The sequence below is a fragment of the Cibotium barometz genome, chromosome 21 (assembly GCF_041138505.1).
Source record: "Cibotium barometz isolate CiBa-2024 chromosome 21, ASM4113850v1, whole genome shotgun sequence".
Taxonomy (NCBI): Eukaryota; Viridiplantae; Streptophyta; class Polypodiopsida; order Cyatheales; family Cibotiaceae; genus Cibotium; species Cibotium barometz.
This window is the reverse complement of record NC_141066.1, coordinates 27,098,593-27,113,153: the sequence shown is the minus strand read 5'-3', so window position 1 is coordinate 27,113,153 and position 14,561 is coordinate 27,098,593. Positions and strand designations below refer to the sequence as shown.

Genomic DNA, 14,561 nt, shown 5'->3' with positions numbered 1-14,561 from the left:
CTATCATGGAGATAGGCCCACAAAACATAGTGCAGGTGGTCACTGACAATGGTAGCAACTGTGTCTCTATGGGACGGATTTTAGAGGATGAGTTCCTGCAGATTGTATGTACTCCATGTGCATCTCGTAGCCTAGACTTGCTCATTGACGATCTTGCCAAGATTAGGTGGATTACTAAAATCTTTGACACTTGCGCGTAGCTTGGTGAAGTTTGTTACCAAGAGGCCCAAGGTCTTGGCAATGTTTCGTGCCAATAGTGACCTTGAGCGTCTAAAGCCCTCACAAACCAGGTTTGCAATAATGTTCATTGTGGTTGAGAGGGTAGTGAGAGTCCGAGAGAGACTCATGCACACAGTGGTCAGTCGAGAGTGGATGAGCTGGGAGGACCATGAGCACCCAAAACCTCTAATGACTACTTCAACGGATACACCCAACCATGCCCTTTACCACCCTGACTTGTTGCTCTTCTTGCAAGAGAACTGAAACCAACTCATCACATGTCAAGACATTTGGATTACCCTTCATCATGAGTCTAATGATAGAAGCAAAACTCTCGTACAGGACCGGCAATGCATTGAGAACAATAATGAGTTGTCAAGATACACCTCATCCACACTACAAGATACTCCTTCAAATCTTTGATTTTCATGAGAACACTATCCATCGAATCTCCCTCATTCATATGCTATGTCTCAAGTTGCCAGCACAGCAAGGCAACACATGCCTCATTGCATACCAGATAAAGCATTGCAAGCGCATCCCAAGCCTCCATGGTAGTCTTACAAGAGCAAATATGAGGAATTATGCTTCTCTTCACAAACAATGCTATTGAAGCATGTGCATTGGTATCTTTGCTATCCCATCTAGACTCTAGTTTGCTCCACAGTAGAAGGGGATGGAGGATCTGCCACCAAAGTAGACATAGTATCACCCTCCGAAGAACTTGTAGCAGACTACTGGAGTGCTAATGAGATAGGGCATGCCTTAAGTCCAATCACCACATTCCAAATACCTTTTGCAAACAAGTACATGCCTCATCATGTATGACCACACTGGATATTTGGTCCCATCGAACTTATCCTCAGCACCAAGCATTCCAAATACATCATTTCCAGCCATTTTTGCCTACAAAAAAGTAATATAACCCACACCAAGTGCCACTTGTCAAACACACTGCAAATGGAATGCCCATTGAATGCAATCTTTAGGCTACGAGTAGCTCACTGAAGGAAGATGCCTGCAAGTGTACTAAAAATGACATCGTAGGGAGTAAAGAAAATTATCTCATAGAAAATGTCTGAGCAAGGCTGACGAAGAAGTGGCAGATTGTAAGCCCAACAAGGCATGCCGTGACAGATTCCACCATGTATCCAAGAGATAAATATAGAGAGAGGGAGAGAGAGAAGGGTTCAGGGAAACTTTGCACAATACACACACATTGAGCGGGGAACAAGCCCCGCCCCCTTTCAGGAGTTTATTCAGGAACAATCTACGAGCTCTCAAGCCAAGATCAATACATATCAATGAATACAAAAGCAAACAAATCCTTTGTGTACATGCCCCGAAATGCTTGGTGGATTGGTGTTCCATTGGGTCTGGTACCTCGTGTACTTGCCTAGAGCACGTCTATTTTGGTATAGTCTCATGAACAGGGATTGTCCATACCAATGCTGCATTGCATAGCATCTTTATGTGCTTGCTTGCAATTGAAATTGCATGTTGTTTTCATGCTTGCTTGACCAATGTGTAGTTCTGGGTAAGGGGACGCCCGCCCGCGAACCGTGCGTGTGAAACTGTCTGTTGACATGGTTATGTGGCATGTGACAAGTGGTATGGTCATAAACCTAGCCTTAGGAGTTAGCACTTCATTAAGTTTTGGGCGACCAAAACTCACTTATAAATTATGACCAGCCCAGTATTCACACACAGATGTCCCGAGGTCGACAAAACCCAATGTCCACCGCCCAGACCTTATCCCCTTTGTTCCATGTGTCCACTCTAGCTTGCTCCACAAAGCACCTGCTTGCCACCTACACTGGACAACTCACCACCTCACTCCTCTCTAGAAATTGGCGTTCATGAGGGCTGTTGGGCTGCATTTTCTGCACTTTTCTCCTTCCCAACTCCATATCCAAACTTGCTAAAGTGTTCCTTAAGCTTCCAAGAGTGTTTCCGGATGCTAATCATCCTCTTACACACTCCCAATGACTGAAATTCAGCAAAACAGCTCTCTTTATTGCTATAATTTCTGGTCTTTTTGCTGAAAACCCTAATTTCAGCCCTCCTTTCTCAAGTTAAACCATAGGGAAAGCTTTCCCAAGATTCCCTTCATCCTCTTGAAGACTTTTGTCGCGAAGAAATGCGACAAATCGAAGATCTCATCACTCCAAGGACTTCCATCGCGAAGACTTCCGCTGTCATCGACTCTACTTGCAATTGGTAAGCTTTTATGCTTAAATATGGAAGCAAGTAGCAAGAGGGAGGAACCGGATTACAAGATCACATACCCTGTGTAGTGTTCTCTTATCCTACATGCTCTCTTACATATTGTTGCTACCATGTGTTGGTGAAACAATAGAGAGCAGATGGTAGGGAACATGGGCACTTGAGAGGGTAGTGTAGGTTGCAAGTCTACATCGACAACCACTTGTTTGCAATATTGTATTCATATGCATTGGTATGGGTCAATAGAGCGATGGAGTTCTGCAAAGCTTGCATCTGGGCCGCGATTTGTGCTTGACGTTCCGACGAAGAAGCTTCGAGAGCTACTTTGAACTCTTGGAAATCTGATTTTGACACAAAATCGTCAAAAAGATCGCCATCGGTACCTCCGTAGCCGGCAAGCCTTCGCGTTCCACAAGGGGCTCCAACTCTGATTCTTGGGTCGACATCGTGAAGAGGGTAAGTGGAGAGAAAATTCGATCTTTGCACAATGAAAGTGCAAGGGAACTTGAGAGCTTGAGAGCTTGAAAACTTGAGAGATGTGTGGCAAGAAGCCCACTTAAGGGGTTTATAAATATAGCCCCAAAAGCTAAAAATCTCCAAAAGCTATCCTTAGCTTTTGCTTTTGTGTTTTTTTTTAATAGAATATATATATATATATATATATATATATATATATATATATATATATATATATATGCTATTTTCTTTAAAAAAATAAAACACCTTGAAACCTTGGAGGAGAAGGTTTTTAAACTTTTTTTAAAAAAAATTAAACTCAAAAAAAACGAAAGCCCAAAAAAGGCGTATGCTTTCCTTGTTTTTTTTTTCTCTTTCCTTCTGGATTAGTGCTGCTGGCATCACCCACCGGGCTACAGGCGTGCTTTTTTCTTGCCATCGACCACCTCGCCTGTCAGCTGCTGCTGCTGTCGTCACTTGTGTTTCTGCCGGAACCATCGCGTCAGCTTGCGCCTGCGCGCCTGCGCCTGCCTAGCGTAGGCCTGGCCACAAGCGGCGTGGGCCTGGGCGCCTGCCTAGCCTAGCCTGGGCACTACCCGCCTGGCCGACGCGCTGCGTAGGCTTGGCCGCCTGGCTACGCAAGCCCATGCGCCCGCCTGCAGGGTCGCCTACAGAGGCCTGGCCGGCTGCCAGCCTCCGATAGCCAAACGCTACACCCGCCAGCGCCTCCTCTCACACGCTTGCTCTCCTTCTCTCGCTCTCGTTCACGTTCAACCAAAAGCAACGAAGATGCTTTTTTCTGTTTTCTCTCTCTACGTTCATGCAACTGCACAACGAATCTCTCCTCTTCTTTGCAAAGCAAACAACCCTACTTAGACTACCACCTCCCATCAACATGGGTTTCTTTGATGAAGAAAAACACATACTGGATCTAAAAACAACAGTATGCACAGAAAAAACAGCAAGCTTTTTAACACGTACCTTTCTTCGACCTCATCTTCTCTACCTACCGACTTGCTCGTTCACGAAGTATGCTCTGATACCACTGTCAAATCCCCACGGATCTCCTCGTGATCGTTCTTGATACGAGACTCAAATCCTGCAAACAACAAACAAACAACAAGGGGGTGCAGGCCTGACTCACCTCCCAACCATGACAGCCGTGGGCAAGCCCACAGTCTTGGTTGTTCCCACCGAGCCACGAGCTGAGCTAACTAGGTTGACATACTGACCAATCTCCTCCTCGTGACGTCCCATACCGCCACGAAGCTGCCCTCATGGGCCTCGAGATTGCTGCCGGCCTCGGCTGCATAAAGAAGGTGCACGTATGCACTAGATCCAGGCTCCAAGACCATAGAGCTCTCACAAACTCACGAGACTCTCTATATCCCAATAACTAACCTTGGCCACCCTTTTATAGGCTCTTGGCCGGTCATCGGGCGTCCACACTTGGGCGCCCGCCCGTCTCCATACTTGGGTGCCCGCTCGTTAGTATATCCCTAACTCAACTCGTCAATCAACCTACCTAGCTCCAAGCGTCCCCAAGCCTCGAAACTAGTCTTGCGTGCGTGTAGCACACGGTAGATACACACTATGCACATGACAGCAGGGCACAGCTCAACATCAAATAGAAGTCGAAGGCAAAGTCGGACAGCGCAAGTGACATGGCATTGCCACGTCGCAATAATGACATGGTAACCAAGTCCACATGGCCGACAGCAATACTAGGAGCATTGGTGCATATACATATGTGGTTAGCCAAATCATCATATTAACTTGCTTTCCTTAGTGTTGGACTTCACAGAGTCTCTGTCTCGACAAAGTTCTAGCCAAGAGTGTCCAGTGGTCATAGGGCTGTGATTTGACGTCATCATTCTCAGTCACATCTTCTTCTTCTTTTGCCCAGACTAGCCTTAGGCCCAAGATCCTCCTCTAGTTACCATTTTTCATAGCCCGTAGGCACCCACCTGTAGGTGCAGTTTGTTCACCCGTAGGCAATGCCGCCGAGGAAGCACCTTGTGGGGTTTTGAACACATACCTCTTAGGCAAACACCTTCACCACTTGGGCTATCACCTCACTGGCCATTCTCAACCACATCTTGAATTTGAATCAATTGTATTACTTCTCTCTTGTATATGATCCAAAACAATAATTTAGAACTCGTGTGTGTTGCATGTGTGATTCCACCACACTCTTCTTTCTATCTATGGAAAACTCTAGCACATTACAGCACCCACTCCATCCAAGAAACTCAAGAAAAGAAAGACGGAGTATGAGTCTTTCTTAGGAGATGAATGGAGCTATTCCATGATGCCCATCATAAGAACAAGGTAACTGCCGGGAAAGCAGGACATTTACTGAAGCAAATCATTCAGCATGCTGCACTATCCTAAATAGCAAGAGGTGATGCAAAAGATTGGGCTTGGGCCAATGACATCTATCTTGCCATGGGGAGTAGATCTTGAGAGAGTGGTGACAAGGTCAAGGAGATAACAATAAGAATGTGACCATCAAGCTGGATATTGACATGGTCAGAAATGCTTGAAAACTTGCAAGTGTAGACAAGTTTAAACACACGAAGCTGACAAAGAAAGTTAAGGAGAGGGTGGGCTTAACACACTCCAACAACCAGAAAGGCATAGTCTTTGATGACCTCAAGCTAGAGTACAAGGTCCCAACGAGGGCACTACATCTTATTACTATGGTAAGGCCACTTGACCGCTACAACAGATGCAACCCGAACACGGCCATCAAGATAAGCAAAGGAGTCCCAGTAAACTAGGCGGACTACTATTATAATGCTATCCAAATTACTTGTAAGACACGCTGTCGTGCCATGGCACATCTATGGTGTGAAACCATGCATATGAGGCCATTAAATGCAAATCCAGATGCATGGGATTAAGTGCCATGACTTGAGTCATTATATGATGCCTAAGTACATATGTTCATATTGTAAATGAGGTTCAATAAGACAACCTGAGGCTGAGCCACGTCTCGAAGCCTCTGTACATAAGTATGGTGTGAATCATGGAGTTTTTATGCTTATGGTAAACCTTGTAGTAGGGAACACTCCTCTCAACATGTATGGGAAATGTGAGAGCATGTATGATGCAAGGATTGGTTTTGAAAGAATGCCTTTTCAAGATATCGTGTCTTGGAATGCCATGATTTCTGTTCTTACTCGGAATGAGCAGAACAGGGAGGCCTTTTTTCGCAGCCAAAATGATGGGCTCTCTCTTCACCCGAGCTCTGATTATGGTTGTGGGCTACGTCTATCCAGCATACAAATGCTTCAAATGCGTGGAGATGAACAGGCCTGATGTGGAGCAACTCCGGTTTTGGTATCAATATTGGATGATTATGGCAATTGTCACTGTCCTGGAGAGACTGGGGGATGCCTTTGTATCATGGCTACCTTTGTATAGTGAGGCCAAACTTGCGTTTATTGTTTATCTGTGGTATCCAAAGACAATGGGAACTACTTATGTTTATTCAACGTTTTTGAGGCCTTTGGTGGTCACCCATGAGGGGGACATTGACCGCAACTTGAATGAGCTGACAACAAGAATAGGTGATCTGGTATCTCATTATTGGCAGAGGGGTTCAGTATATGCCCAGTCTCGGATCATGGAATTTCTTCAATATGTGGCATCACAGGCGCCTTCTTCAAGACCTGAACAAGGCTCGGATGTCTCTCAAATTCAGCCGCCCCTTGGCTTCCAACAGCCACCATCAGGCCACCAATCACCATCACCAGTAACAAACTACACATCTGCGCCTGTACTGCCGATGGAAAACCACTCTCAGGGCGACCCAACAGTTGGTGCTGGCTATCGTTACCAAGCACAGCCACCCCAACAAGGTTACTCACAGCAAGCACCAGGATATCCTCAGCCACCCTACCTTAGACAGGAACAAGAAGCACCTTATGAAACGATGAACGTGGAGGAGTCCCAGCCAGTGTCTCAGGCAGTTAGCGTGCTTCCGGATTCAACAAACAGCTACATGACAAGGAGGCAAAGGTCTCACGGGCAGCAGCGCAGACGCAAGGTGGCGGCTTGCGTGGCATGCGAAGGAGTTTTTTTTTTTAAGGAAATTTCCGAATATTAAGCAAGAAATAAGGAGGCGCAGACGCAAGGTGGCGGCTTGCGTGGCATGCGAAGGAGTTTTTTTTTTTTTAAGGAAATTTCCGAATATTAAGCAAGAAATAAGGAGGCGCAGTGTATTTCAAACTGGGGAAATTCGAAATTTTAGCTGCAAAAAGCGAAGGAGCCCGATTCTCTTGCGGGAAAGAAATGGGAAAAAACCAGAAACGCAGATAGGAGGGGGGGAATATGCAGAAACGGGAGAGGAGAAAAAACCAGAGATTAAATTTTGCAGAATATTTCAATTAGTGAGGATAACTTCTGTTCAAGCCTTGTAGGGGTTTGAATTAGAGAAGAATTGAAGCTCTATCCAGTGATATACTTCCTGAAAAATTCGAAAAATGAAGTGATGCGCTGCCGATTTCATGCAAAGGACGAAGAGCTGAAGCCTTGGAGAGATGCCTGGGTAATCGTGTAGAAGCTGAGGCTGCCATTTGTGATATTAAGCTGCTGCTGACGTCGACTGAAGCCGAGGAGTCACTTGCAACAATCAGAGGAGCTAGGGTGGTCGTGGAGTTGGCAAAGGATGATTGTCTAAAAGCTGCAGTTTTTCGCCATCCTTCTTTTGTTACTATTGGTGATATCAAAGAGGTAAAGACTCCTTTAGCAATTTTGGCGGCAGAAATAGCCCATAAGAGGCACATCAGAAAATTCTAGATTTACTTTAGAAGTGTTGGTGCTATGAATATTGTGGAGGCTGATGCATGCTAGCTGGGAGACCGTCCTTATCCATGGATACAAATACAAAGTAAATTTGTTCTATCTTCGGATGTACATAACCTATAACATCAATGTATAAAGGAGGAGATTGACAATCCTTGAGGATATCACTTGTTGGGACTTAATGAGTAGGATCTATGATGCATTGATGGATTAAAGTTGTTAATCAAGCATGATGCTACCCAATAAACATATGTATCGACAGTTTGGCAGTTGCTCCATTGATGCTCTTATGGGTTGTATTAGGTCCCTTGCCTTACAAGGGAAGGTGCTTTTTTTTCTGTGTACATGGTGAGTGGTTACTTTAGTTTGGATAAAGGAAGGTTCGTAAATCTACAGAGGCGAGAGAGAGTGAAGCCCTGGGTTCTGCAGACAGACGAGAAGATTATAACCTTGGATTTTGGTTTGAGGCATGATGCTTATGATGGTTTTTGGTACAACTCATATGTTTTGCTGAGATTTGGTATGTAAATATTATGGTTCCATCCTCTGCTGGTGATTCCCCTTGAAGAGATAAATATTCTGTTTCCTTGCTGGGATTAGAAGCTACTCTCACAGCCAGAAGTATCGCACTTGCCTAGCGATACCGCCCACGTCACGACAACGCTGATGACACGGAAGTGGTATAGCTATATATGCCTTTATAGAGTGTCACACTTCCACACACTCATACAAACACACCCAGAACACCAGACCCAAGAGCATGTACAAAACTTTATTTCAATACAAGTCTTCATCTTTACATAGTTGAACATCCATTACATCCTCAGAACCATCTTCATCTAACACCCATTCACAATCAGCCCACTCCAGCTCCTGGTCGCTTCCAATCCTTCTCCTTTAGCCCACGACAGTCCTTCCAGGACCATCCCCAGCCTGCCTTCTCCCTGGCCACTCTATGCAATCCACAGCCAGTAGCCCACGACGACTCTTCCCCAATCTCCTCTGAGGGATCCTCTCTCCCCAGGTCTTCTACTCCTTAATTCTTGAAAGAGGGACTCATCATCATCTTCACATTTCATCATCATGCAAGATCTTTACACAATACCCTCATGCCCATGCTATATATCTTTACAAGATGATAGGATGATGCAATACACACCCAAGGGACAATATTCATCAGACTTGCACAAAAGAAAAAAGAGACAAGAGATACATGTCTTCAATACATACTGGCAACCCTTCATAGCTCTGGTATGATCTTGACATCACTTGTTGATACTTGATGTTACCATCATTGGAGGCAAAGATACCTTCACGACCTTCAAAAGCAATCTCCTGAGCTTGATCCTTAGCCTGTACTTCCTCTGTTTTTGTGTATCCACTCCTATGCTAAGATCTCACCATCTGAATATATATAGCCTTCCAACACTTTCATTAGTATCTGCCCATATTCATGAGGACAACCATCTCTCTCCTTCGCAGCAGTGGCAGCAACCCAACGAAACAACTTTCACTCACACCTCTGCAACTTGCTCTCAAGGTCCCTTGGAAACGTGCCATCCCCTGTTGTACTTGGTATCGTCTTCCACCTCACATACACAGCCACCATCACTACCAAAACAAACCACCTCCAACTTCGCACCATGATGATCGCTTCTCTTCTGCAAACAGAGAGAGCGGGGAGCGAAGGGAAACCCACGACGACCTACTACTGAACTTGCAAAGCTCTCTAATGTTCCACGAAAGAAATCCCGTTTGCATCAAAGGATAGGCTCTCCGGCCCTACAAACTCAGGGGTCACAAGCACCCCCCTCTCTTTCTTCAGGCGGCGCCCCTCCTATGGATCTCCCAACTTGCAGTAGCGACCGAGAGCTCTCCAAAAGCAACAGTCCACCTTCTCTCTCTCTCCTGGCCTACAGTCAACGTCACCTTCTATCCTCCTCTGCTTCTCTGCAGTCCCCCCCCCTCCGTCTCTCTTTGGCGACTCCTTTTTCAGTTCCTCTCAGGGATTCCCTACTCCCCATACAGCAAGCTCACCTCCTCTTGCCATGTGGTCCCTTCTATCCTCTTGCGCACGCAGTGAAGGTTAATCTCCCAAGATTCCGTTGGCAGCTGCCATTCTCATTTTCTGGAAGCTTGAAGCTTCTATTTTCTTATTAGTTTAAGGCTGTTCATACTACGCAGCCCCTTAAACCACATCCCCATACCACTTAAGCCTTCCATCCTTTGCTCACATGCCATTAGCACCACCCTTTTTGCCTCCTCATTGGCCTTAGGTCACACGCCACCTACATCCATGCCATATATTTACAAAGGGCATGCCCAAATGCAAACGGTCAGCACTCATGCAGGCACTGACACACACACACACACACACACACACACACAGAGAGCAACCGCATGAGTGACACCATCTCAAGCAGACCACGCTCTGGACAAGTCTATGCTTCCAAGATCTCATCATTTTCCTTGCACATACACTTCCATCAAAGCCTAAAGCTTGATTGCCACATATAACCACACATCCATGACGCTCACACTGAGTCAATGAGTGCTCCCATGACTTTACCACAATACGGAACATCACTCATGTACACATGTACAAGTTGAGTTTGGGGTTTTCAAAAATCTTCACACAACGCTGTAAGACATGCCAATCAAAAGTACAAAATCTAGAAGTGCTCACTAAAGAGATCTACCACACTTTAAAGAAGGAAATGCCAATGCCAAAAAGGGAGCTTACAACTGAAGAAGCACCACAAAAGACAAGTGAAGTAATAGGGCAGACAAGAGTCCTAACCCAACAGCTCCCACAACCCTCGGTAGCAAGATAAACCTTCGGGGAGAGGTCTAAAGGTAAAAGAAAGAGAGAACAAGCCTCTACAACACCTTCAGTTACAAGTAAAGCCATTCTGAAGCACAAGTTGTAATTATCCATCTTATGTGTAATGTAACTTGATTAAGCTGTGGGCATTAGAGTAAGACCAAGCACATGGATATGTAATGCCGTTGTAAAGGCTGTGATTATAAAGCCAAGTCAGTTTTTGGTCCTTTTTAAGAAGTGTATGGCCTACTTTGAATACATGGCCAAGTATATAAGTAGCTTAAACACATAATACAAAGAGAGCTCTTGGCTAACTCGTGTGCAGAGAGAGAGTGTGCTTGAGAGAGTTCATGCATGTTTGATGTGCCTACTCCATGCTTGCGAGTGTGATTGAGTGAAAGAGTCAGCCTTCTTGTGTATACGAGCACCATGATGAGTGACAAGCAGGGACTGGAGTAACCAAACTGAAGTTGCATCTTGGAGCATGGAAATGCTAGTAATCGATAAGTTCCTCATTCTATTCTAGCTTGGGCCAAGGTAGGAAATTTTCGCGAGAAAATCATATGAAACCCAAAAAAGATTTCATATGCTGACCTTGGAAAGGCATGCCACTCCAGAATTTTTCTTACCTTAAATGGACCTATCCTATCCTCGCATTATTAACCATAACAATGTACCCCAAATACAAATTAGAGAAATCATACTTAGATTCATTCATGTACACGTTCTATCGGTGCTCTTTCAATAATCTACTATACACCAGTATCTCATCTAGAAGACCACAATCCATTTTTCTAAATATGAACGAAATAAATCCTTCATCATTTGTTGGAAAGTTATTGGAGCATTAGTCGCACCAAAAGGCAAAACCAAAAACTCATGGTGGCCATACTATGCAAGAAACACAATCTTAGGAAGATCCTCTAGTTTGATCCTTTTCTAATGGTACCTTGACTTTAGATCAACCTTCATAAAATACTTTGCTCCATGAACTATGCTGGTCAATCTTATCATACCACGCCTTGGGTTCCTATTTCAATTTTCAAACCATAAAGGGCTTTGTGCAATCTATGCAACTTACCCTCATGTTTGTGAACCTGAAAACCTTGCTTCTCCCCGGAAAGAGGGAGGAAGATCAGAAGAAGAAAACATGCTATGGGCCATCTCCTGAACAGTCCCGTTCTTGCGTTCAACCACACCATTCTGCTGAGGAGTGTGAGGTGTGGAAAGTTGACTGCTTATACCTTTCTGTGAGCAAAAATTATAGAAGGCTTTGGAGATGAATTCTCCTCCATTGTCAGAGTGGACTTGTCGAACCTTCTTTGTGGTCGCAGTCTCGACCAAAGTCACCCACTCTTGGAAGCGGGAGAAAGCTTGAGATTTTTCTGCCAAGAGATAAACCCAAACTTTGCGTAAGTAATCATCAATAATAAGCATAAAGTAACCTGGCTCCTCCTTAGGTAGTAGTCCGCATGGGCACTCAAGCACTTCATGGAATGGAATTTGACTTATTGTTATTGAATACTCTAGGGAATAAGCTTATATTTATCTACGGGCACAGCATCAAAAAGGTGCAAATCCCCAAAAACAAAAAAAGAATAAGCTTCTATTTATCTAGATTAGGATAAGTGACGGAAACTTTGTTGTTCTCGCATTGAGACAAACCAATTGCCAAATGTGGAACATGTTGATGAAAGCTTCTCTAATTTCAGAACATTTGTCTTTAGCATTCTCTTATGGTTCCAAATCACTAGTCAAATTAGCCAAAACTTTGAAAAACGCTCATGTACAATGTAGCAAAGGTGCTTGTTGGCTTGAACTATGTTAGTCATCACTGGAGGCATGTGTTATTTCACAGTTCATAGAAAATTCGATTGCCATTTCAAAGTGGAAATGCCTGGGAATTTCAATCCAACACAATTTCCCAATCAGATTCAGAAAAATCTGGACAGAGTTGATTCACAAATCACACCCTAATATATGGTTTCAAATAGCAATGACGGAAGAAAGCGACTTAATCGTTGTTGTTCTCTTAAATGGGGTTGGCCTGCCAACCTCCCCCATTCCAATGGGAATAGCAAGGATCTCACCATTCCATCACCAATGTCCTTGACTTGTGAAGATACATTTTGTTTTGTATTTTGCATAACATATTATGTTTTAGCTTCAAATCATCGCCAGGGCTCTCTATAGCCATGGCAAAGAAAATATGACGATTATCGTCAATTGATGGCTCATAGCTGCGGGGACAAAATGAGGTGGGTTGATTCAAATTTCATGGCATATTGCTATTTAATGATTGCATGTACAACATAACTGCTAGAACATTATATGTGAATTTATCGTTGCACTCTGCATAAGCATCCCATGCTACACATGCCTCCACAGTCACGAGACTCTTGACACATGCTTCCCACACACATATATGCTTCATTATATCATAACAAGGTTGTATATATGTTAGTTATGATTTCACAAGTGAATTAAGATCTTAAAAGTCACACCTCAACTGTTGGTTGGCATATGTCAGCAGCATAGAACATCCGCAGCCGAAACTCTTGAATTCTGTAAGGCTGGTCACTGACAGTGCGTATAGGAACTGCCTCCCCCCCAACAAAAGCAGATTTCCTTAATGCTTTATTAACAGAAAACAGAAAACAGATTTTGAGCAGTAACACAAAGCCAAAACCAGAAGAGCGAAATGCATCACCATCGATCTGCTGGATGGTGCAAAAAGGGCGCAGGATGTCGAGAAAGCTGAGATTGTTTTTCCGGCAGGATTCTTCGACGGCCGGCGTGGGGAGAAGCATGAGCACCGGAGTGATCCCCTCCCGCAGGCTCTGAGCCAGCAGCGAGCTCCCGGTCGCCATGCTGCAAAACTGAACGAAGAAGATGATCAATCGGAATGCAGGCCGGAAAGATCTCTATGCACGAGAGAGAGAGAGAGAGAGAGAGAGAGAGAGACTTAATATATGTGTGAGTGCTTTCGAAATTCGGACCAAAAATTAAATCAATTTCCATGCAAACGAACGGACCAAAAATTAAAAATACTTTCAACATATTAATTCATGTTTGTTAAAGAACTGCATTGTGAAGCTATATCGTGGTTACCAATTATTTTTTGTTAGAGTGAAGATACTGTCTCTCATGATTTGAGTCAAGCCTATTGTGGAATCAGTTTCTCAAGCCTATAAATTAATCAATCATTTAGTATAAACCAATTGCAACAAATTCAACATAAACCAAGCTTGAAAATAGCATATAAAAAACACATTAAATACTTAGCTCTACACAGTACTATCAATAGGTGCAATCTTTCCCCCTCATGTGTGTGGCCTATGCTCTCAAGTCTATGCTTGCAAAAATAAATAAAGAGGTAACCAAAAGCTTGAACATATTTACAGAGCTTGCAAAAATAAATAAAGAGGTAAGCAAAAGCTTGAACATATTTACAGAGCTTGTTCAAATTTGTGAATGACTTCCAAAATAATCATTTATGCGCATCCACCTTAATCTTCTAAGTCCTTCTCACCTATAAAATATCCACCTTAATCTTCTAAGTCCTTCTCACCTATAAAATCATTTATGCGCATCCACCTTAATCTTCTAAGTCCTTCTCACCTATAAAATATCCAACATATAATTTGGTGAATCCAACACATATTCCATGGGCAAACAAATCATCACTATATAAGGCTTAAGTACTCTAGGAATCACCCTACCATACAAACCAATTGTAATAAACACTGGAGGTCCCAAACATACGTCAATATAAACCAAAAGTATTAATAGTTATATGGCATCACCCACAATATTAACATAAGTTGGCATGACACAAAGATAATCCAACCATCCCGAATAAGAGGGTAGAATAATAGTATTGAGAGGGCTTAAGATACATTTTCATAACATTTATAAGAGGGCTTAAAATACATTTTTATAACATTCCCTCTTGCTTGAGTTTATAATTACCCTCAATTGGGGGTTTGTTGAAAAGAACGGGGGATCTCAAGGAAGGCACAAA

General features: G+C 43.7%; 1 protein-coding gene and 1 pseudogene across 12 annotated transcripts in view; one reads left to right on the top strand and one right to left on the bottom strand.

The window, feature by feature from the left end:
• Positions 1–13,611, bottom strand: part of LOC147627010 (uncharacterized) — a 95,079-nt gene extending 81,468 nt beyond the window's left edge. For 7 of the 12 annotated variants that reach the window (XR_015268440.1, XM_086815603.1, XM_086815613.1 and 4 more), the window contains exons 1-2: positions 13,248–13,516; positions 13,042–13,136 (exon numbers count right to left, since the gene is read on the bottom strand). Coding sequence is in view for 10 of the 12 variants with exons in the window: in XM_086815603.1 (XP_086671729.1) it covers positions 13,042–13,136; positions 13,248–13,407 (255 nt within the window). In the remaining 2 variants the exon portion in view is untranslated. Of the gene's footprint in view, positions 1–13,041; positions 13,141–13,247 lie in introns of all 12 variants that reach the window. The other 5 variants (XR_015268441.1, XM_086815605.1, XM_086815606.1 and 2 more) reach the window with 2 other exon arrangements.
• Positions 6,089–7,015, top strand: LOC147627011 (putative HVA22-like protein g pseudogene; annotated as a pseudogene).
• Positions 13,612–14,561: the final 950 nt, after the last annotated feature.